This window comes from Poecilia reticulata, linkage group LG19 (assembly GCF_000633615.1).
Source record: "Poecilia reticulata strain Guanapo linkage group LG19, Guppy_female_1.0+MT, whole genome shotgun sequence".
In the NCBI taxonomy this organism is placed as follows: Eukaryota; Metazoa; Chordata; class Actinopteri; order Cyprinodontiformes; family Poeciliidae; genus Poecilia; species Poecilia reticulata.
In genome coordinates this window covers 17,930,922-17,954,482 of record NC_024349.1, presented here as the reverse complement: position 1 = coordinate 17,954,482, position 23,561 = coordinate 17,930,922, and the positions used below count along the sequence as shown (strand labels likewise).

Below are 23,561 nucleotides of genomic sequence, written 5' to 3'. Positions count from 1 at the left end.
ATGAAATCGCAAAGCCTTCAAATCCAATGACTTAAAAGTGGAGTTCAGCTTTCAAACACAAGAGGGAGACAAAGGACAAACTTGAGCAGTGAGGACAAACAAAACAATATTTACTTTTTAAAAAAGGGTTTATTGGATGTGAACAGTTATCATCCCGTCCAAAAGTGAAATATAAACACACAGAATATACAATAAATGAGCAAACATATTTTAGTAGAAAGAAAAAAAATCATAGAAATCTTACATTTGTCATCTTGTTGCACACAGTGGGAAGAAAAATATACCCTGTTCCCCTTTTACAACGAAGGACACTGAAAAGACAAATAATTTCTGAATCACCTGTTCTTGTGTCGTTTTGGACGTACGACACCTCGTAGAAGTGTTCGTGCACTTTAAGCTTAAACTTCCACACATTTTGTCACATTACAACCACAAATTTCAGCTGGGATTTTAGATAACAAACTAACATAAAGCAGCTCATACATTTGAAGAGGAAGGGAGAGAATGGATCATTTTGTTTTAAGCTGGTCAGAGGACCAACCTGGAAAAAAATACCTGTTAGAGGCTGTAAAAGACTTGAAATAAAGGCAAAAGTTCAGCTGCTGGACAAAAACCCTAAACATGCAATCAGAATGTGTTTAAATCAATGCATGTATGTGTTGGAATGGCCTAGTCAAAGTCCAGACCTAAGTTAAATTGAGAATTTGTGGCATCACTTGAAAACGGATGATTTGTTGCTCTTCATCTAGTCTGAGTGACGTTGAGCTGCTTTGCAAAGAAGAATGGGCAAAAGTTTTAGTCCCTGGATGTAAAAAACATTAAGATAAACCCCAAAAGATCTTCTGGAAAGTGTTGACTTATGGGGACTGAATACCATGCCACACTTTTCAGATTTGATTAAATAAGTCAAAACTTGCACACTCTCCTTCCTCTTAACAGTTATGCACTCCTTTGTGTTAGTTTATCACATAAAATCCCACTGAAACACACCGTAGTTTAAGGGACGTGAATACCTTTTGGAAAGCACCACATTTCGATGTTCTGGGTCTTTTCTGAGTCCTGATCAACAGTCGTAGATGTGAACTAAATCTTTAGAGTTACTTCAATAAAACCAAGATCTCCGCTGCATCAGGGAGAATAAAAACATCTCACTTTTCTGTTCAGGTTGCCTCCTGCTGCTTCGTTTTCTGCGTCCACGTTATTATTCAGTCTTTGATATAAATGATATAAAGAAAAGAGTATGTTTTTTGTGTAGCATAGAGCGTAAAGCTTTTTCTTCATGACAGTCTCAAAGCAGAGTCGGTAAGTGTTGCTTTCGCTGCAGCCGGTCACCTGGACAGGCTCCTTCTCTGTGCCTCCTGCAGAGGGAGAGGCAGACATGACAAAAATCAAAAATCTGCTGCCAGATTAAACAGTTTTACACCTCGTGACCTGGACGCGGTTTACTGCATCCTGGGGCCAACGCAGACAGAAGGGAGTCGGGAAAGAAAAGTGTTGAACACAAGTGTGTGAAGCTAAATATGAGCTACCCAAAAACCACATCCAGACACTTTGCAGGAATGTGATTTGGATATTTTGAAGGGTAAAAACAGAAATACATCTCCAGTACTTACAAAAAATGGGTGGATGTATCAAAATTACTGTTCAACTCAATGTTTGGGTTGTTCTTTTCACAATGAGCTGCATTCCTCCAGCATAAGTGTTTTTATTACTCCAAACCGACTTAGTCATCCCATTTAAAAGCAACAGAACCATTTATAAAGTTCTGTATACAACATGCTAAGTGGAGTTCTATATTTTTAAATGTATTTTTCTTTCATGATGCATGAATAAAAAACAGTTACTTCCCAAGAGTCCTTTTAGATATACGGCTTGTTAGTTGTTGGATACCTGATCAGCTGACGGTTTACTGACGTCGACCAGTCCGAGATTTCTTTGTCTTCTTGCCCTTATTGTTCTTTTCGCTCTTGCAGCGCTTGAAAACGGTGCTTTTTCTGATTTGTATGCCTTTCTGTGGAGGAGGGGATTCACAAATTGCATCTGTTTCATTTTGGCGGGAGTCCATCCACCTGAAAGCAGAAATAAAAAAAGATGACTTACTTTTTATTCAACAAGCAGAAATTGAGACTGGTATTGATGGCAGCTTTGGGACGCATCTTTATGAAGGACTAAAATTCCTTTAACAGTTTGTGTTTCTTGCTGGCTGCCATGTACTGCATTAGTAGTATTTAGATTGGAAAATCCAAATACTTTTTGGGTTTAATTTGTACCAGCAGAACTGGAGAGAGAAATTTGATCTACCATGAAAGTTGGTCCACTTAAGGAATGAAGTGTAACACAGCTGAGTCTCATCTTTGTTGTTTAACACTCAAGAGTGAGTCAATCCAGGGTCATGCAAGAAGCTAATAGAACCACACCATTTGTAAAACGTAACAAAAGAACAAGTTCCTGAGAGTTATCCTCTTCTCCACAACTTCTTCACCTTTTTGAGGTGAAGTTGTGGAGAAGTTGTGCTTTTATCTTCAGTCATGAAAGCAAGACTGAAGATGAGTGGCTTTCCTTTAAGAGTTTGACTAACACTTCCTGAATGAGACGTTCGAGAATCAGTCGGATCTTTTCTAATGCATAAGAGCGATATCTGAGAGTCTGGGACAGAGAATCCCTCAGTAGATGGGATACTCTGTCCTGTAGCATTTCTTAAAGATTGGGACCACTATCCTGGTGTATGACTCTGTGTTTTAGTCCTCTATATGGCATTAAAACGGTGCCAAAATGTCTAGAGCTTTTCTGCCACAGATGTCTGCCATGGTAATGGACTCAGACCTTCCCTTAAGTCCTTCGAACACCATGAAATTTCTCCTCCTAAGAGCCCAGGTTCGTTTCCTTCCTAAATGGAGCAGCCTGAGGACTTTTTCTCTTTCTATATAATAAATTGTTTCTTGTTTGCCTCCAATAACCACAGAAGCTGTAGTCTTTCTAGTTGGGATGAGTCCTTTCAGCATGAGGTCAGTTACTGCTGGCCTTCTCCAACAGGTCCTTTAGTTTTCACCAACGTCCTTCAGACCAGCCCTTGTCGGTAAATTAGGTGCACATAGTTTATAATGGCAATAGTTCTGGTTACCCCTTAAGCTAAACCAGTGCTATAGATGCTTGAATCTAACCTTGTGCTGTAGTCATGATCACTAGTCCAAGTGCTGTAGTTACCTGAAGCTAATTTCTGCAGGTATAACTTCAGACACCTAAAGCTAAAAAAATTTAACAGTAACACTTCATTTGACATGGTGTGCATAAAACTGACATGACACCGTCATAAACATGATATAACATCTGATATGAACATGAAAGAGTCTTTATGAATGTCTATGACTGTTATCATAAAGTGTCATTCGGTAAATAATGACACTTTTAATGCAAAGCTGTTTTAAAAGGTGCATTAAAAGTCCACTAGAAGTTCCAACTTTGTATTATTTTATAAATATTCACATTTTAATGCAAAGTTGGCACTATTAATGGACTTTCAGTGCAACATTTAGAACGACGTTGTATTGAAAGTGTCATTATTTACCAAATGACTCTTCATGACAACAGTCATAAAGACCCCTTCATGTTCATAACAGATGTTATATCATGTTTATGACGACGTCATGTCAGTCTTATGCACACCCCGTCAAATAAAGTGTTAACAATTTATCAGGTTAACACTTGTAACTCTTGCTTGGCCCGTCCTCTAAGGTCATTGAAAGGATTTATTTTAGTCTGTTAAGATCATTTTTCTATGATGCTGGTGTCTTTACTGTTTGGCATTAATTATTGACTCTTAAGCTCATTTGGCAGAATGCAGTAAGTTTCCTGTACATCAGCATGATAAAGGGGAAAAGGGAGCTATAAAACATAAGGGTCCTCAGACTCAATACGGTTGGGGAAGAGAATGTTTTTGCCAATGCCATGCCACTTAAATGTCATAAATGTAGCCAGTGGCTCTAGGTTTCATGAACTTATTTTTCTTGGGATAACACAGCGATTCTACATGATTAACTTATCAGACCTTGGAAACAGCCTTTGTATTTCATCTCTTACTTGCGTAGTGGCGCTAGTTGGCATGAGCAGGTCCAGGGGTTGTTGAAGAGGGTCATGTTGGTGTCGACACTTAGCTGCATAGTGCTGGGCAAAGACTTCAGGTTGTTGTTGTCCAGATAAAGGAACTTAAGTGCTGTCACACCATTAAATGCATCAGCAGATAGCTAGAAAAAAAAAAGGGAGAATCAGTCGGTTAGTTTATCTCAGCTCAAAATGTCAGGCTCGTTTGTCTTGAACTTTATCACAAAACGGATTGCGTGCTGAAGGAGACGGATGTTTGCTTTTTTTCTGGAATGAAAGCCTCTTCTCATCCTTTCTCCTGCACCCTCTCATATATGTAAACACTGACATTTACTGGCCTCTTTCTTTTACCTTCGGCTTCATGGGCACCTGTGAAGGCGCTAAAACCTTCAGAGAGGTGCGAGCTGAACCGGCCTGCGTCGAGTTCGTCTCCACGAGGAGGAAGACGAGGCCGCTCTGTAAAAGCTTGTTTCATCTTGAGCTGGAAGAGATGAGGCCATTCGGAAATTTCCACTGGTGTTTTGGAAAAAGATGGAAGATTTCCATCATGGCAGAGCTGTTTTGCTCCCTCTGCAGCCTCCGTTTTTGGGCTGCTCCTCTGCCAGCATGGCTCCCAAAGAGACTGTTGTCCATTCAGCGGGCTAAAAATACTCCTCCTCATGCACCGTGGAGCACCCGGCCTCTGTTTACCTGTGATCCAGCCCCTCCTGGCCTGTTTATAGGACCCTTCCAGCCAGAGCGCAAAACACACGCTGCTGAAAATATTGCTTGTGTAATAATTGGAACCAGATATGCTTGGCCGACATCCTGCAAACAAAAACACTCTAAAAATACCTGCATTTGGGTAAAAAAAAAGTGTCTGAATCTGCTTGCCAGCTCCCGCTGCTTCCACCTGGTTTCACACCATCGCAGCGTGAGAAGTTTATTTTACTGATGTTCTCCCTTTGAGCGCCTCATTTCACTGGCACAGTGGCGCTCAAATATTGTCTTAACCTCAAGTATCAGATGAACGAGTGTCTGAATAAGAGCTCATACTGTACATTGGCAGCCTGGTGAACAGGAACAGAAATACTTGAGACCCAAACAGATTATGATTTCTAAAACAATTAAGATTCACAAGTAATTTATATTATGTTTTTTTTTTTCTTTTTAGCTGCTCAACATACAAAAATGTAACAAAACAAACGAAGTAGTTAGACTTTTTGTGAGAATGGGTTATGTAAATAACATTATTCCCAAAAATCAAAAAGGATTTTGCTTCACATTTTTGGAGGGCTTGTTTTGGGGAAAATAAAAACGCCATAAGAACAAGATTTGAGCCACTTTTTGGATCGTATTTGCTCTATTTCCTTATTTTTTATAAATTAAACAAATTCAAATTTCAAATTTGTTTGCCTCAAAGTCTACTTCTGAGTAAAAGAGTAAGTCACTGAATGTATGTGTTAATATCTAAATATGAAACTAAATCAAATGTAGGAAGTGTGGTTATGAAAACATGAATATTTTCTGTTATATCAAATATTATCCGTTTTGTTAAGATTTTAATTTGTTCGTAATAATTTTGCCCTAATTAAAAACAAAAGTCTCCATCTGCATCAAACACCTGTGCCGGCAGGCTTGTCATTTTTTAATTGTAGTTGGGGGACACGCAAAATGAGGACAGGGGCCACATCTGGCCCCCGGGCCGTACGTTGGACACCCCAGGTTTAAATTGCTCACTGGAAGTGGATACCAAAAGCAAACTGACTCAGTCAATTTTAAACTAATTAAGTAGGGATAAACATGACAGTGAATAGCCCAATATTAAAAATGTTAGCACATTGAAGTGTTGTAATGTTATATAATTCAATAATTCAGCAAAATCTGTTATTCTGATTTCTTGTCGTCTTTTTATAGAAACTTGCCGATTCATTTTTCCCAACTTAAGCGTTCAAACTTCCTTCTAAACCATTTAAAACAGGCCAAAATGAGTGTATAATTTTAAAAAAAGACACTTTCAGATGTACTTTTCACCCAGATCCTTTTCCTCTAGTTTTTTTTTTTTTTGATCACAGATTGATTCTCTAAACCATGAAGTAAACGGGTCTTACCTTCTCCAAGCCCATGTCGTCCAGGTGTAGTTTCTCCATGTAGCGACCAAAACTCTGGAAGGCGTTGTCTGGGATCGTCTTCATGGGGTTCTTTCCCAGCGTGAGCTCCTCCACCACTCGCAGTTTGCTTATGGCGGCACTGGGATAGGTGGACAGCCTGTTCCTGTCCAGGTGAAGGATGGCGAGGTTCTCCACTTCGTCCAGAGACCCCGGGTGCAGCGTTGTCAGCTCGTTCCCGCTCATGTGCAGCCAGCGCAGGTCCTTGGCGCCCGCGAAGGTCCCTGGCTGGAGCTCGCGCAGCCTGTTGTTGTTGAGCTGCAGAACGAAGAGGTTGATCATGGGGGAGAAGAGCCCCTTGGACAGCTCGCTCATCTGGTTCCCCTCCAGGTACAGGTAGGTGAGCATGGTGAGGTCCTCGAAGGCGCCCGACTTGATGCTGCTGATCTTGTTGTTGGACAAGTAGAGGTAGACGAGCTTCTTCAGTCCCTTGAAGGCCTGGGACTCGATCTCTCGTATCTGGCAGTGTTGCATGTGCAGAGAAACGAGACCCTTGCTTTCGCTGAAGGCCCCCGAGGGGACGGTGCCCAGGTTGTTCCTCTGCAGGTTCAGCAGACGGGTGGCCTCCGAAACCTGAGGGATCTTCTTGAGCCCCACGCTGTCACAGATGACGTGCTGCAGGTCTCCGTGGCAGTGGCACGGGCTCGGGCATTGGCTCTGGACTCCCGGGAGCCCCAGGAGGATGCAGCTTCCTAACAACAGCACGCAGGACGCAGAGCGCATTCTGATGGCCTCCGTCAGAGCAACTTTCACCAAAAAAAAAAAAAAAAAGAAAAACCTTGACGGGAGCAGTTAGGAGAAGCTACAACAGAGCTGTGAGGAAAACAGAGAGGAGGAGTGAGCAAAAGGTGAGAGGAGGATTGCCGATGAGCCGAGCACACAGCGCTATTTATAACATTTACTTGAGGAGGGAAAAAATGAGGAGGGTTAAAGTGAGAGGTCTGCACATGGAAGTCAAGTGTCAGTGAGAATTTAACCCTCACAGAGCGCCCGTGGACATCTCGTCTCTGCAGCAAGGGACGTTCTGACGTCCAGCGCACCACGGTGGACGCACGTCCCAACAAATGGCAACAAGCACCAATCGTATTTTTTTCCCCCCCCTGTCAGAGGCTCCAGGTGAACGTTTGACAACGTGGCATGAGGTCAGTTTGGTTCTGTGCACGCTCCCAGACTTCGCTATTGTTTTTTCAGTCTGCGGCGGCAGGAAAAAGGAGCCACTCCTGCGCAGCTGTTTTATAACTTGTAATAGTCTCCAGATGGCTGGCATGGAAGCAAGATGCAAGTCATTTGCAAAAAAGAAAAGGAAAGAAAAAAGGCATACTTCCATCATCACGGGTGTGAAAACTTTAAATGCCACTTTGCATTCCTGTGGGCATTGTTGCTTTCTGTAACCTGACAGCAGCGTTATGTAATGGAGATTTCCAGTTAAACCTCAGTGCAGAAGATGGAGCGGTTTATGTAATTTGGAGCCGTTTCTGGCAGGATGTGACTGGCTCAGGTTGGAGGATGGTTTGGCTGCATGTATTTTATGGTCCCACCCATTTTTTTTTTAAAAAGAAGAAAAATCTAGTATTTACTTAACAAATCTAACATTTTATTGTGAATCTTGATTTATTTTTTTTTTTTTAGAGGTTTGGCAGGTGAAGACTCTCACCACAGCTTCATCTGAGAGAGCCTGACATTTATTGCTCAATTTAAACTTTCCTGCTGCTGTTGGAGGATTCGCCTGTGTTTTTTTTTTTGATAATCAGCTGAATGGAGAAGAAAACATTCCTGCCGGAGGCAAACACCAATTTACCCACCATAAAACAGGGCGGGCTGGATGGAACGTAGCAAATTAAAGGAGCTTAAATGCGCATTTCGGTATGAGAGATCCCGGTTTTCGGCACCAAAAAATGATAGGTATTTTTCCTTTCGAACCTTCATTAAAAGAACCACAGATAACGTATATGAATTTTATGACCAAGCTTTTGCAAAAGGAGAAGACTCAGCAAACTGCTCCCCCAAGCCGTTCACTGAGCGTTCTGCCTCTCTCTGCTCGAGCAGGCCTTTTATTTGGGAAAACAAAGTCAGAAAAGATGAACAATAAAACAGGCGGCAGGCTCCATCTAACACACAGGTCATCTAGCTCTTTCTCTTGAGAGCGAACTTCGGAGGGAACAATCAGTTCTCAGGAACACAGATATTCAACAGAACAATCAAAAAGTATTCGCATCACGTCATTTACCTACTCACATTAGACTGAACGTTGATTAACTGCTGATTAACATTAGACTGAATATGAACTAAAGTAATACAACAAACAAGCAAAAGTAAAACAAAAATGATAATACCAAAAAATCTCTAACAGCGGGGATCTGCAACCAAGACTCTTTACAACTCTAAGGTGAATAAACTACTGACATTTTTAGATATGGATACAATAACAACAAGAAGGTTTTGCCAAAATATGCGTCTTCCACAGTGTCCTGTAGGAGACGATCTTCTGTTTGCAGTTGTCCTCTGTTGTTACTCCTTGTTAAAGAACAGCAAGTTGTGCAGAAAGTCCTGAAACGATAAACAACTGGGCGTGAAGTTTATAGACGGACACGTAGCCACATATCCTTAACCTCATCTTTTCATTTCAAGTTGTCATGAAAATAATATTTCCGTAGTCTGAAATATTCAGCTAGGAGAAAAGAATACTCCTTTTATTGCAATAACTCCAAAACAGTCCATTTTAAACATTTTGAATGCAGGCGGGTGTAAATCCTGTAGATTCAAAATGCCATCAAATTCAAACCTATTGGGATTCCCCGACGCCTTATGCTATATTTAAACCAATTCATCTAAGTTGTTTTAAACCAAATTAACTGTCAATCCAGTTCAATCTAATGAACAATCTAGAATAGTTTAAAATAAGTAATTCAGCTTCCTGTTTCCTCAGAAAGGACGGATCTCTGGTTGGTTGGCCGAGAGAAACAAACAAAACTCTGCAGACAATCAAAACCAAAACTCTTTATGGACGCTGATTAAAAAAAACAACAACAACAACAACAACAACCTGGTTTCTTTAATCCTCTCCTTCTCCACTGACTCATCTTCCTGCTTTCTTCTTCTGGTGTTTTTGTCGTTGACAGATTGGATACGGCACCACGGAGAACAGCCCAGTGACGTTCCTCGGCTGTCCCCTGGACAACATGGAGAGGAAGTGTGAGACTGTTGGCTACATCGTGGACCACGTGGAGGTACACCGACACGCTTCTCAAATAAATTTAAAAAATCACACATGTATGGTTATTTCTCTGTGTGAGGTGAGAATTTGTTTCCAGATTGAATAGGTATCTCTTTATTTTCCCCTCAGGCTAAAATAGTAAACCCTACAACTGGCCAGATTATGCCTCTGGGGATGAAAGGGGAGATAATGGTCCGAGGATACTGCGTGATGCTGGAATACTGGTCCGAACGGGCTAAAACGGAGGAGTGCATCTCTAAAGACGGCTGGTACAGAACTGGGTGAGTCCTAAGATGTCTGACGGTGTAAAAAATAACCACATGCAAACCATCATTTTTAAACTTTTTATTAAAAGCACGTTTTGTTTGTCGGTTGGTTGTTGCGTTCTTCCCTGCAGAGACATCGGCAGCTTGGACGCCTACGGCTACTGCAAGATCGACGGCAGGATTAAAGACATGATCATCCGAGGAGGAGAGAACATTTACCCGGCAGAGATCGAACAGTTCCTCCACATGCATCCCAAAGTGAAGGAGGCACAGGTGGGTGGGCGTAACGGCGCCATCCGTGGCCACAAACGGCAACGACAGAACAGATTCTACGTCGATATCAGAGTAAATTTTGGATGGTGCTGGAAACCATTAATATCCTTCTTTCCTTGAAACAAAATAGTGTTCAATACTTTGACAGTCTTTGATTTATATAAAAAGAAAATTCAATGTTTTTTCTTTATATAAATTTATATGCCTGTCAAAGCTCTTTTCAGAGCTGTTCCTCTTTATAACATCTTGCTAGAAAAATGCAGATAAACATCTTGCCAACAAAAACCTATAATTATTATCCATCTGCTTTTTCTTTAAAAATTCTTCTTGGTCTTCTTGGCCTCATTATAGTTTGTTTTAGTCATTGTTAAATTTCGATTTATATTACGAACGTTAGTGTTTACGCTCCAAAACCTCCACATCTTTTTATTTCACTTAACCACAGGGGTGAAAGTAGTTTTAAATAATTTTTTTATGACAAAAAAAATTGCTTCTTTGTGTGCTTCTGAGTTTTTTTGCAAAGCGATAAAAGCTGGCAGCTCTTGAATTGCTACAAAATAAAGCTGTATTTCCTTCAGCCCACTGGCTGCAATGTTGACACCTTGAGATGCCATGAGACCTAAATTCTGAACATCATGGCATGGAGTGCATCCCAGTTTTCCATGTCTGGCATATAACCATTCATTTTAGCTTTTAAACTGGTTATACTGATCCTGTGTCCAGACAGAGGGATAATTAGTCGGCCTATAGCATCATGACCTGTTTGTTCTGAAGATCCTGCAGCTTCCACTTCTCTTCCTAACGTGGCGCCTCCTCATCTTGACTCTCATACTGACAGGAGGAACCACAGAGCTCTGTTTAAGTTAAAAGCTCATCTCCTGAAGTTGGGATATTTTTCCTCAAAATATTAATAAGCGCTCCCTGATCACAGCGGTGGTTGATTAGTTAATTTTAAATTCCTGCTCTGCTATTTTGATAATGGAACCGAAACGCACAGAATTGCGCAACACCTAGTTGAAACAATAATTACTGAGATCATTATTGTTGTTGGGTCATTAATTTGAACACGTTTTGTTGATTTTTTTGTTGTTCTTTAATAAAGTTACGAACGTTTTAAGCGAGTCTGAGGACGTGCTGCTCTCAGCGTCCTGACGGCGTTCAGTTTGTCACCTAATGCTGAGATCGACTCAAAACCTTCCGTGATCGACATGTTGCACCGCTGCTCTTTCAAAGCACGAACAGTTCAGAAACAATATGAAATGGGGAAAAAAGCTATTTATTAACTGATTAAGTCGTGTTTTAGATTGTTCTTGAAAAACTAATCAGTCACGGCTGCACAGTGAATCCATTGATTTTTTTACAGCAGACAGTCGCTCCTCTCTCTTGCAGGTACTGCGTACCCCTGCTAAATCTTTTAGGAGTGTGGAGTACCCGGCCGTACCCCTGCTTAACCATAACATGAAGATAATTAATATTACCAATCTAAATCAGAAACTTGAACAACTTCAGTTTAGTTTCATGCTTCTATTCTCGTTTATTTTCAACATTCAGCACACACTGATGAACGATAACCCTCGGTATTTATTTATTTTGTTTCCTGGCTGCTAGGTGGTTGGAGTCAAAGATCCTCGAATGGGTGAAGAGGTCTGTGCCTGCATCAAACTGGTGGACGGCCAGGAGTGCACAGCAGAGGAGATCAGAGCATACTGCAAAGGACAGGTGGCTTCATTTCGTTTTTGTTTCTGCTCTTCTTCCTCTGCTGGAGCTGCTCTGCTCATCATCTCCCGGTTTTCACTTCTTCCAGATTGCCCACTTCAAGATTCCTCGCTACATCCTCTTTTTGACCAGCTTCCCACTCACCGTTACTGGAAAGGTGATGCTTTTATGGGCTTTTTTTCTTTCCCCAAATCCACAGCTTTCATTTTGTGGTTAATTGCAAACATGTTGCAGCCAGAGTGAAAACGGATCCAGATTTAGAAGCTCAGCCATGAAGCCCGTCTGCACGCACTCGGCGTCCCTCTGGCCTCATTACACAGTCGGATTAATCCACACCCTAAACTTAGGACTCCTTTGAGAGCCATTAAGTCCAACCGCACCGGAAATTAAAGGCAACGCGACGGTTTTATGTTCTCACATCTGAAGTTGAAGTTAGAAAAGATGCCTGCCTTTTTTGTGTACACTTTTATGTATATATATATTATGATTTTTTTAGATATATTTTTGGATAACAAATAACAAAAACATGGACTAGCAGAAAAATCAGTCACTACATTTTTATTCTGAAAGAGGGAGTTTTGGAAAACACACGCCCAATTTTACTTTTTTTTTATTTGTATTGATGTGTCAAAATATTTTCAATTAAGTTGACTGTGGGTTTCTCAAAAAGTTATTTAAAATGTAAAACACAACGAATCTTCAAAAAAACAAGTCATATTTGTTATTTTGATTCTGAACTTATCTCTGTTATTTATACATCCTTTCAACTACACTTTTTTCTTCCACTGAACTTTGTCAATGTCCTTGGATACAGAATTGTGCAGCCTAAATCTATTTTTCTAATGGGTTTGCAATGTAATATTCTGATTTTCTTAGCCAAAGAAACCCAAACATCAGTATCTTTGAGCTGCAGCTCCTTTTTTTTTTTTTTGAAAGAAAAAAACTTTTGGATGATATTCTCCTCTATTAGGATCCAGAGGTCGAACAAACCTGGGAAATTTCACATTTTGCAGCCATATTTCTTGAACAGTTTGTAGATTTAAAAATTGTTTCCTCATTTATCCGTCTTTTTTTTTTTTTTTTTTTACTCAGATCCAGAAGCAAAAGCTACGTGAGGAGGCCGAGAAGCAGCTGAACTGAATCAGAGGAAATGACAGACTTCTCTCCTGAACGGAGAGAATCCAATTGCTGTTTCCAGTACATAAACTGTATATGAATCGTGTAACATAAACTACAATTTGGATTAAGCCATCCGGCCATCAGAACAAGATAAAATGTCTGGAGAAGCATCTCTGGCAGACGGTGTAATCCGTAAGCAGACCAGCGATGGGCAGGGATCTTTAAACTCTGATTAGTGGGTCAGGTATTTAAGCTCTTACAAGAAAAAGGCATTAATTCGTTTTATAAAACGTTATGACAAGGACGCGATTTACTCTGCAAACATGTATAGACTCAGATCCAGGTCGAAAGCAACACAGGAATCAAGACGGAACATAAAATATGATTTTAGCACTCAAGTGTGATTTCATTTCTTTTAAACAGTTCTGCTCTGACCGTCCTGTGAGGTTGATGTGTGCGGACAAACTTGTTGGTCTGCTCAGTTTTTACCCAAAACTTCCATTTTTATCATTTTTTTTTTTTTATCTCAACTTGAAATAAACTCTATTAAAGCCAGACCTGGGTGTTCCTCTTTTACGGGAAGAACGGAGGCGTTTTTCTTCATCCCGGCAGCAGGTGCACGCCTCCCCGGCCCTCCACATGCCGCTCGCTCTGATTAAAAATGTAAAAAATGAGCCGACATGGCAGACACGCTGAAAGCCGTAAAGAATTTCCTGCCTGGACGACATGTGCGGGCTGCAGGGTCGGGTGTCGGCGGCTGTCTAGACCTGAAGGATTCGGCCCAGAAATAGCTTCTAAAACAAACGTTGGCTTTTGGCTCTTAAAGGAGGAACCTCAAGGTTTGCTTTCCTTCTTTTATTTTTCTGTTATTTTATTTCACATACTTCAGGTTTCATTAAATGTTTCAGGACGTTTTATTCTTACAGAAAGAGCCAAGAGGAAGGAACGTTGGCTGAAGTGGCCGCTGAAGATTTTTGTGGGGTTTTAACATTTAACAGAAGGTAAAATCCCAGCATCCAGTCAGTTTAGACAAGATTTCATTCTTGAAACTTAATTGCAAAGTTAATATATATACATAAACTATTTGTCCATTTCTTTTTCTCAATAACAGAAATATCTTCCCTTCTGCTGATCAGGTTATTTAAATTTTGCAGCAATATACATTAACACGCTTTTAAATTTAAGGTTTTAAAGCTGAGACGGTCTTTATCATGTTCTGAAATTATTTTAATCCAACTGTAAGTGTATAAAAATCACACAACAGATTTTAAACTGTCTTCACTTGATGAAAAACAAGAAACACCCAAACTGAGTGTGGAAAAACTAAAGTAATTGGTGTGACTGATCACCTTTACTAGAGCAGTAATTTTGTCAGTTTGCTGTTCTGGAACATATTTCTGCTTCTTAATAAATTATATCATTTTTGCTTGTGCATCCTTTTCCTTCCACTCAACTTTCTAATTTATAGTTTTATACCTCATTTAGTGAGGTGTGTGCTTCTTTGACCTTTTGTGACTCTCCTTGTGAATAATAACCGTTGTAGACCAGCGCTTTCCAAACTTTACAGCTTCTGACCCAAAAAGCAAAAATGTAAGAGATTGTTGTTGTGCAAGTCGTTTTACAGTTACTGAAAGTTAAAGTAACAATTAGGATAAACGGCCAAAATATCGACCCACATGCTTTTATTTTGCCCCGTTTATCTTTTACTATATACATAAAATTCATGCTTTCTTACATATTTGTGACTCCAACTTTACAAACTCCTAGTGAAGAACATAACATGTCTGTAATTCACAACTGCTCAAATCAAATTTTTTTTTTAAAGATTAGGAATAAATAATTTTATTCCACTGTACACTCATTCATTAATCCTTAAACCCAACAAAATTCACGCTGCTTCTGGCTAAAACCGATTTCACAAACAAAATGAAAATACATTTTCAGCAGGTTGTTTGTTTGGAAAACACAAAATGAAAGAATTCATTACCTGCACTCTTTCTTGATTTCATTGAACCTCCAAACACGGCATCACATATTCTGATCGTTGACGCATTAATAAACTGAGAATTCTTAGATTTTATGCATTTAACAAGAAAAAAATTTTTTTTCACTTTTTGATCTGACCACTGATCAAGCCACAACTGATTGTGATTTGTGCGTCTCTACGTTCTTGTCTTTAAAGGTCATTTTTTCTCCAGAGCATTCACTTTGGCTTTCACGTATAAAATTAATAATATGAAAACACCATGTGGACAGATCACAGCAGTCCTATTACATCTAAATGAGCAAGTTTTGAGGTAACTGTTTTTGTCTTTTTCCTGCTCCACCCTGCACACAAACACCGGCTCTCCCTCTGGTTTTTTTCCACTTCGGTGTGAAGGAGCCTGAGTGGCCAGGAGACAACCCCGACCTCGGCCTCGTCCAGAAGCCTGTGGAACATTTTCCCACAGCATCACGTCAGGACTGCATCACTGGGGCTGAAAAAGCAAAACCCCCCCGGATGCAGAAACGCCTCAGAGGGGGAAGCTTGTTTTAGGCACAAAGAGCCAAACCGAGTCCTCATTCTTTGGGCAACGGGATCCCAACAGCAGTCTGCTGTCCCTCCGTCTGCTGCTGGGCCTGCCTCACCTGCTCCTCGCTGCAGCAGTCCTGCAGGAACACGGCTGCCAGGTTGCGCAGGCGGGGGCTCTCTGCCAGGGAGAAGCGCAGCATGCACTGCAGGATTCCCGGCCCGGAGATCTGGGGACGGGTCGCGGGCGTGGCGAGGTTCATGAGGGTGGTGACGGCCGACAAGACGGTCTCTTCCCGCCGGTTGGACAGGCAGTTTGTGACCAGGCTGATGCCGCCGCTCTGCAGGATGACCTCTCTGCACTTTGGGTCCATGCTGAGGTTACAGAGCCCCCCTGAGAGCACAGAGGAGGCACAGAGGGCCGAAGGTTATCTTTGGATTTTAGTTCAGTTCATTTTGTTTGCACAGCAGCAAAAGTTATGACAAAAATCTCAGAATGTTCTGATTTATTTACAGAAGTGCACAAGAAATCAGATAAATACCAATACGAGTAAAAATCAGACATATTTCAATCAATAAGTCACAATCCAGACTATCATAGATGTAATAATGGACAGTCTAATTCCAGTTATAGTGACGATTAATCAAAATGCATCCATAGAACTACGCTAAGTCAACTGCATGAAGTTTTTCATTTTGCAGCAATCCCTCCTAAGGAAGCTCGTGGCCAGAGTGGAAAAGAGAAAACAAACATAAAAAACACAACATTTTAGTCCAGGTACACTGTTGGATTTTATAGGTAGCTCACATGTGCAACATACCTGTAGCATTGAAACTGGTATGTTTTTGCTGGCATTAATATTTTCTGCTCTGGAAATCATTTGCAGCATTTATTTTACTTTACTTGGAAACTGAAAGACTATTTTACATGTGAGATTAAAAAAAAAGGATCAATGGAAACTGAGTAAAAACACATAATGATGGAAAAGAGAGATTAAAAATATTTCTTGTAAAGCATTAGGAAGCATTGCAATACTAAAGAATAGATATTAAATATTCATATTGTCTACTGCTCACTACTTTTACTTTATTTAAGAATCTGTGCAGAAGTCCTGGGCAATAACTACAAATAAAGACAGGCAGGTTACCAGTACAGTTAATGTAATGGGGATTGTACCAATTCACTATTTCTGAACGATTTCAAAAAGAGATAACATAGGAATGTCATGAAATATTTCTTTTTTTCTGTTTTACTGAACTTAAACACTTACCCATCCCAAACTCCACAAAGTTCTCGTTCTCCTCGGTCAGCATGTCCAGGAAGAGGTCGGGCACCTGCAGCTCCCGCAGATACTCCATGTTCTTTGGGTCGTACGCAAAGTTGGCGAGGTTGGCTAGAACTTGCTCTTTGGCCTCTAATAAAGGAAAAATAAGGCAAAAAATGAAATCGATACCGCTGATATACTGTGTTGTTCTAATTTACACCACAAGGAGGCGCTGTTTGATGATATAGCTTTGTGAGATTCTGACAAATTGTTGGCAATATCCCCCTAAAATGTTCATCACAAAGCAGTGAAGACATTTTCTACAAAATTCCTGTCAAAAATGATTTTAAAAAAATCCGATTATTTTAATTAATAAAAATAAGTTACTGCATTAAAATTAGTTATAATAAATTAAATTCCAGTCCAAGATTGTTCAATCTATCCCATTACTATCCCATTCTAACATATGAACGTGGTCTAATCTAATCTAATTTAATCTAAGCCATTCCACTGCTCAGTTTTCCTGCTAGATCTGTTTCCTCTGCAGCCCAATCTCACATAAGCAGGAACCTTGATTGTAAAAATTATGTATTTATACGTGTTCCCCCCCCCAGAAATAAAACATTTTGGCTATAAAAGAAGAAGCTTTATATAAACAAAAGTCATTAGAGATAAATTAAAATTCGTCACCTTCACTGTCCGTGTCCTGAAATTCAGTGACAAGAGATTGTAAATATTCAAACCGCTCCGGCGCTTCGGTGGAGCTCATATTTCAGCTTCCGGCTCCACTTTGGTCGCTTTATGCAAGTCAGCCTCCGATTAATGTGTTTTCAAGCACAGGCTTACCACATTACTTTACTGATGTTAGTTGGTTTCAGTCGCCCGTCTTTGAAATGTGTCCGAAAAAACGAACGAGTAGAAAAACAGTTCCGGGTTTCCCAGGTGTTGTTTCTACTCTGGTTCCTGCAAAGAAATGAGCCCAAAATCGCAAATTCAATGCTGCGTTGTAGGCACATAGGAAATAAGAGATCAAATCTGGGAACAGTGTCGGAGAACAGAGTTCCACCTCTATTTATTAATATGATTTTACAATATTTGATTACATAAAATAGAGTTAAATACTTAAGTAGATATGTTTTCTTATTATTCTGAGATTTCAGCTGCATTTTACGAGTAACTTCAACACGCCGTGAAGAAACCGAGGGGGAAATCAATCGGGACGCAAAGTTCGTCACAACACCGGAAGTTGTTACCAGACCTAAGGAGGTGTGTGTGTTTATGCTGTTGTGTCAGCTCACACTCGGAAGGTCAACTATAGAAAAAAACTACCTAATGTAGGTTTAAAATTTGAGTTTTATTTTCAGGCAATAAGCCTCGTTATTGACACAAACACGCAACAATGAAGCAACACAAGCTGTCCGCCGGAAAACGTTTCACCAAACCGATTCTGTTCGGGAGTGTGCTGATTGGACTCGCTACTGTCTTCATAAACAGGTAATTTATTATTTGCGCCTTAAGTTATATTAAACACATTTACGATTTATTACAATTCCGAAATTTAGATGTTTTGTCGTGATTGCTCAAATTATATTTATTCACCGTAACTTAATTCATAAACGGTTTAAGTGATCACATTTAATCTTGCAGAGGTCTATGCTTGAGAAAAAAACAACAAGCAAATAACGAGTAGCCTTCTCTGTTATTCGTTTACTTTTTGGTAAACAGTTTATTTTTATTGTCAAAATGTGTTAACTTGCCTTCAATGTGAATATTAATTTAAACTCAAATAAGATTAAGATTGTAAAACATTTGCAGAGTACCTGGATATTAGTTCAGGGCTGATCCTTTCACAGGAGACATTTTTCAGTTTAAGTAGTTTTGTCTCTACAGGTTTGTGAACACTGTGCTGCCATATTTTAAGAGCATATAAATTGGTAAAAGTACAAATTGCAGAGCACTAAACTATTAATGTTAAGGAAACTGTTTAGTTTACCAAGAAAAACTTTTCTAGAGTTATTGAACGTTTTTGGGACAATAATATTTGAGTCACATGGTCAAAACGTTTTGATTTCTCTTTCTAGGAACCAGCATCTTTCTCTGGTTTTAACTGCATGAATCACGATAGTACCAAGGTAGAAATTAACCACAAAAAAACAACAACCATTGAATACATTTAATTTTTACTTTGAATCTTTAGAGTGGAGATCTATGATGCAATAGTCCTAAGCATTTCTTAAAGTTAAATTTCTACAGCATTATTTTCCTTATTTGCAACATTCAAACTGGGATGGAGTCTTTTCAGAAGGAAAGTAGCATCTGACGAACTTTAGCTTGTATGGTGCTGACAGGTGACCAGTGGGGCAGAAGCTTAAAAATCCAATCTTTTTCCGATCACTGAACTCACCTTGCGAATCCCTACCAGGTCAAAATGACCCAAGCTCTATGATATGAAATGTGTTTTTGGAGGAAAACAGGATTCAAAGTTAGCCGTTAGTAGTGTCAGTAATTAAATATTAATTTAGAGGAAGCTCTGAGACATAAGGAGCCATTTAAAAGGAAAGTGTAATTTTTCCCAAGACGTGGAGTTAAAATAAAGATCTAAATTCTCTCGGAATAAACCCAGAGATAGCCGTGCTAATTGTGCTCACTGCTTACATCACTTAAAATATCAGATCTTGCAAATGCTCAACTAGACTTACAAAGTTAAATCTCAGGTTAGGTTGGTGTCTTCCATGTAAATCTCTGAACTATTCCTGAAGGCTGGTGATAAATAGGAAGCTGTTGATTTTAAGAATATTCACAATTTCCCATATTTTCATCATGATAGCTGTAGAAATCTGTCCTTCCAGTGAGATTTGTGTTTCTTCTGCCTTGCAGACATAAGTTCTTCACGGATGTGGACGTTATCCGGGCCCAGCAGAGAGCGCGCAACGAGTCCAAGAGGACGGAGGTCCTGGAGAGGCGACAGAAGCAGATGGAGGAGCTGGCAGAGAAGAAGAAGCAAGGCGGGGCGTGACTGAACAAAACAGACACTTATGGGCTCTCTTCACCTTGTTAATGAAGTCGGCAGATCAGCTGACCCTACTTTTCCACTTTTCAGAGAGACGAGAATACACCAAAAAAAAGGGGGGGGTTTTCTAGATTTTGCACTCGACCTATGTGCACAGATTGATTTGTTGCCTTCAAATAGTGAAAGAAGTCTCCGTGTATCAGCTCCACGTGTATTTCCTTTATAAACAGTTTGAAGAGAATGTTAAGTGTTTGTCCAGCAGAGGGCAGAACATGCAACTTGAAGAACCATGTGCGTGAAAGTTGTGAGCTAAATCCTCATAATCTCTGTTGTGTTTTTATTTTCATGTGACATTTCATATGAATGCAGCAGCAAACCCTGTTCAAGAAATGTGCTTGCTACCTGAAAGCAGTTTTAATTGTGTGAAAATGGCTGATTATAAAGTGCTAAAGGGCGAGAGTTAATATGAGAGCAAAGTTTGGAACATGATGTAGTTTTTCATGATACTATTCTAGAGGAATAAATTGCGCACGGGAGTAATATATTTCAAGTTTTTATTTTTGATGTTTATAGCTTATTAAAACCCTGAATGTTGTTTTTTCAGAAAATTCAAATGATACATCAGACCAATAAAAATATATATATATATACAGAAATGTGGATCTTCTAAAAGCTAAAGTCTAATTATTTTTGAATGTAAATGTGGATTTATGAGCCAAATAATTTAATTTAAAAAAAGGTCATTTTTAACTTGTATTTGCCCAAGTTACTACTTCCTTAACAATAAAATGCAGTGAAGTCATCTGTGATAATAAATACATCTTTTATTGGTTACATGCAGTCAAGAAATCAAATAAACGCACAACTTAAAAACCATATTGCACTAAAACTGACCTACATTCCACATAAACCTAGAAATAAACTGTGCAGCAACTTTTTAAAAAAAGTTAAAACAGGTAAAAAGAGAACAGAAATTAAACTGAGGGATAGTTCAGATTTTGAGTTCTGTTTAAAAATATTCAACATAATAAAAAAGAACGGAGACAGACCTCAAGCCAACAGTCTGCAGCATAAACAGCCATGGACCAAAATCACAATCAATAAAAATGTATTTTGTGTTGATCAAAGATTGCAGAAACCTCCTTTGGTTTAGTTCCGACTTTACTGAACATTCACTAGGTAAGATATTGACTGCTCATAATGTCCCCAGAACAGCACGGGTAAAAAAAAACTGAACTATCCCTTTAACATGTCTGAACTCTCCTCTTCGTTGTGAATGTGGATCAATATGACCAATACTGTACACTTCATGTCACAAAGCTTAAAGTTACGTTGTGTGACTCGCTACGAAGACTCACTAGACACTGGTTCTGTAAATAAACGAGGCGTGCTCCAACACTTTTCCAACACCAGAGAAAAATGACTTAAACCTTGTTCAAGCACACGTGTCGAACAATTTAAACTGACCGACGTGAGTGTGACGGTCTAACTGACATTATTGCTGAGTAAAATTGTGAGAAATTCTGCTTACAAGTGAGAAAAGTGTTGTTTAATTGTGTCAGAAATGTAACATTTGCATAATATTTTCCCTTTTTTCGACATGATGCACTCAACAAAAACCCGAGTCAGGTGAGCAGAAAGACGCTTATGGTCTTTCTCGGAGTCGGACAGATAAACAAACACCCACTACTCACACGTGGAGCCGTCGTTACAGCAGCTACGAAGCACAAGAGTCGAGTCAGGACAGCGGACGGCGTCAAACAACAAGGAGGGCGCGGAGCTGGAGACGGTGTGACGAAGCGTTGGGTCTCTGCTCCTGCGCTGCAGGGTCTCACACAGCCAGCCGCACTAGGCCGGGCGAGGAGGCGGCGGGAGCGGAGGTGATGGCAGTCAGGGTCGCGGGGTCGAACCTGTTCACCGTCCCGCTGCAACAAAGCCACCCAAACAATGTCACCAAACACGCATCACTTCCTCTGCCCAGAATCCAGAACCGACTCGACGTGAACGTCGTTCCATTTATGACAGGGGTGTCAAACTCCAGTCCTCAAGGGCCGCTGTCCTGCAGTGTTTAAATGTGCCACAGGTACAAAACACTGGAATGAAATGACTTAATTACATCCTCTTTGTGTAGATACGTTCTCCAGAGCCTTCCTAATGACCTAATTATTCTATTCAGGTGTGGTGCAGCAGAGGCACATCTAAAAGTTGCAGGACACCGGCCCTCGAGGACTGGAGTTTGACACCCCTGATTTATGATTTCAGCAACTTTCAGACACGCAGATGAGATGCAAAGTATGAAAACGATCATACAAATGAAGGCATTTGTGTGATGTGTGTAGATTAAAAGGTTTATAGACTTTTTCTGATATGTTTCTTTTGTCTGAAAAGATCAGGCAAAACTCAAAAGCAAAGACCCAGTATGTTTAAGAAAAAAAAGAAAATGAAAATAGTACCTCATTTCCCATAGTGTTATGATTCCTGGCAGAGTTTAAACCAACTAGATTTAGTAGCATCAAGTATTTCAAAAAGCTCACAACTTTCCAGAACTCATAGGTCACTTTCCTGGAATAAGCAAAGACAAATTTGTTTGTTTTGCACATTTGAGCCACAAGACAATTAGGAGGACTCAACACGATGCATGGACATACCAGTTACTTTTCAGTACTGTTTTAAAATAAACTAAATCTGTATCGTTGGAATGCAACCAGTAAGTTCCTGGCGAGTTCTGTAAAAGTTGCACGTCGTCGCTAAGAATTAATGTTGAAATGTAAGATACTCAGCAAACAGGTGGAACAAGGGGATCTGAAAACCTCAGGGCTCCTGGTAGGACAGCAGCTCTAAACGGGTTTGGATGAAGCATACTTAAGTGTTAGAATGGCCCAGTCAAAGCCCAGAGAGCTAAATCCAATAGAGAATCTGTGGCAAGACTTTAATCGTCATTTCCAATCCTAATTGTTTGCTTGTTTCCGTCCTTCCTAGCCGTCTGCTAATCATACCGATAGAGTGGCTTCCACTTGACTCTCTCCCACTTTCCCACCTGCGTTTATTATATGATTGTACAGAAATAAAGTTAACTTATCAGTTTGTAAGGCTTTCATGGTCTGGGTTATATTTTCAGCTAAAATATCTTTTTGTGCAGTGAATTAATTTGCATCGCTGTCAGAAGTTTGGGCCGCCCCTTTGCCAGTCCAGGTCTGATAAAAGACTCCACAACGGGAGACATCAGAGCTCTACCGCCACCGTCAGTCAGCCCACTCCAGCAGCCCACCACCGTTGTTATTTCTACGCGATTAGAGACTAGGCTTGTTAGACCCAACACAGCATGCATCTCAAAACCTTCTCCGCAGGCGAAGGAGCTGCATTTACCCAGAACTAAGGCCGGGAATGTGACTGTCTCGGTTCTGCCGGGACAAAAACGCACACACACGTTTGAGATTCCTCTCGTCATGTCATCTGTGAATGCGTACGGTAATAAGATGCCGTGTGTGTGTGTGCGTCACTTACGCCTTGTCAAAGTACGACGTACTGAGCGCCTGAGCGTAGCTGGTTGTGTTTGCGTTGAGCGCGTTGCTGTTGTCCAGAGAGAACGCCTTCCGGGCTTTCTGGTCTTTAGCAAAGTTCCTGCAGGCGGCGAGCTTCGACTCCAGAGCCTGGATGGAGGTGAAAACAGGATGAGGGGAGGAAGGAGAGTTTCTGGAGAGACAAGCAGCGAGTAAAACGGGAGAAGGAATCCCTCACCCCGACTTTCCGGAGTAAATCACTGACGATGTTGAGCGCTGATATTCTGGCAGAGGGAGTCAGAGGACAGTTGCTGCCGTAGCCGTTAGACAAAACTGAAACTGAAACAAGGAATAAAAACTAAAACCAGTAAATCTAAGACTGAAAATAGTTCTTCACTGTGATAAAGCAAAATACACACACACACACACACATGTGTATATATA

The 23,561-nt window shown here is 40.3% G+C and overlaps 4 protein-coding genes and 1 long non-coding RNA gene across 7 annotated transcripts in view; 1 reads left to right on the top strand and 4 right to left on the bottom strand.

Moving 5' to 3' along the window:
- Positions 1 to 14,259, top strand: part of acsf2 (acyl-CoA synthetase family member 2) — a 29,414-nt gene extending 15,155 nt beyond the window's left edge. The window contains exons 11-16 of the mRNA XM_008437472.2: positions 9,365 to 9,472; positions 9,589 to 9,740; positions 9,857 to 9,998; positions 11,607 to 11,717; positions 11,803 to 11,871; positions 12,807 to 14,259. Of these exons, the coding sequence (XP_008435694.1) occupies positions 9,365 to 9,472; positions 9,589 to 9,740; positions 9,857 to 9,998; positions 11,607 to 11,717; positions 11,803 to 11,871; positions 12,807 to 12,854 (630 nt within the window). The 3' untranslated portion in view covers positions 12,855 to 14,259. The remainder of the gene's footprint in view (positions 1 to 9,364; positions 9,473 to 9,588; positions 9,741 to 9,856; positions 9,999 to 11,606; positions 11,718 to 11,802; positions 11,872 to 12,806) is intronic.
- chad (chondroadherin) lies at positions 110 to 7,433 on the bottom strand. Its single transcript, XM_008437471.2, has 4 exons — positions 6,189 to 7,433; positions 4,078 to 4,241; positions 1,891 to 2,069; positions 110 to 1,358 (listed from the first exon to the last, which is right to left on the bottom strand). The coding sequence occupies exons 1-3, from the start codon at positions 6,966 to 6,968 to the stop codon at positions 1,907 to 1,909; spliced, it is 1,107 nt and encodes a 368-aa protein (XP_008435693.1). The 5' UTR covers positions 6,969 to 7,433; the 3' UTR covers positions 110 to 1,358; positions 1,891 to 1,906.
- On the bottom strand, positions 7,977 to 9,375 carry LOC103481745 (uncharacterized). Its single transcript, XR_536341.2, has 2 exons — positions 9,289 to 9,375; positions 7,977 to 8,792 (listed from the first exon to the last, which is right to left on the bottom strand). It is a non-coding gene; the product is annotated as an uncharacterized LOC103481745 (long non-coding RNA).
- armc7 (armadillo repeat containing 7) lies at positions 13,344 to 19,456 on the bottom strand. 2 transcript variants are annotated; one of them, XM_008437468.2, is made up of 5 exons: positions 19,307 to 19,456; positions 17,298 to 17,570; positions 16,614 to 16,757; positions 15,462 to 15,736; positions 13,344 to 15,347 (listed from the first exon to the last, which is right to left on the bottom strand). In XM_008437468.2, exons 2-5 carry the CDS (start codon positions 17,374 to 17,376, stop codon positions 15,291 to 15,293), a joined length of 555 nt encoding a protein of 184 aa, XP_008435690.1. In that variant the 5' UTR covers positions 17,377 to 17,570; positions 19,307 to 19,456; the 3' UTR covers positions 13,344 to 15,290. The 2 variants fall into 2 exon arrangements, with proteins under 2 accessions (XP_008435690.1, XP_008435689.1); XM_008437467.2 differs by having other exon boundaries at positions 13,344 to 15,736; positions 19,307 to 19,455.
- Positions 19,457 to 20,423: 967 nt separating this feature from the next.
- ndel1a (nudE neurodevelopment protein 1-like 1a) overlaps positions 20,424 to 23,561 on the bottom strand; it is a 12,236-nt gene continuing 9,098 nt past the window's right edge. The window contains exons 7-10 of one of the 2 annotated variants that reach the window (XM_008437466.2): positions 23,356 to 23,456; positions 23,122 to 23,267; positions 22,984 to 23,018; positions 21,460 to 21,542 (exon numbers count right to left, since the gene is read on the bottom strand). In XM_008437466.2, the coding sequence (XP_008435688.1) occupies positions 21,532 to 21,542; positions 22,984 to 23,018; positions 23,122 to 23,267; positions 23,356 to 23,456 (293 nt within the window). In that variant the 3' untranslated portion in view covers positions 21,460 to 21,531. Of the gene's footprint in view, positions 21,543 to 22,983; positions 23,019 to 23,121; positions 23,268 to 23,355; positions 23,457 to 23,561 lie in introns of both variants that reach the window. The other variant, XM_008437465.2, reaches the window with a different exon arrangement.

Bases quoted from the DNA above. Each gene is read 5' to 3' on its own strand.
- armc7 (XM_008437467.2), bottom strand. From the start codon at position 17,376: ATGAGCTCCACCGAAGCGCCGGAGCGGTTTGAATATTTACAATCTCTT. The intron at 16,758-17,297 runs GTGACGAATTTT...TTCCTTTATTAG, and splicing joins TCAGGACACGGACAGTGAAG to AGGCCAAAGAGCAAGTTCTA. The intron at 15,737-16,613 runs GTAAGTGTTTAA...CTGTGCTCTCAG, and splicing joins CTTTGTGGAGTTTGGGATGG to GGGGGCTCTGTAACCTCAGC.
- chad (XM_008437471.2), bottom strand. From the start codon at position 6,968: ATGCGCTCTGCGTCCTGCGTGCTGTTGTTAGGAAGCTGCATCCTCCTG. The intron at 4,242-6,188 runs GTAAGACCCGTT...TTTTTTTTCTAG, and splicing joins ACGACATGGGCTTGGAGAAG to CTATCTGCTGATGCATTTAA. The intron at 2,070-4,077 runs GTAAGAGATGAA...TTCTGCTTTCAG, and splicing joins CAACTAGCGCCACTACGCAA to GTGGATGGACTCCCGCCAAA.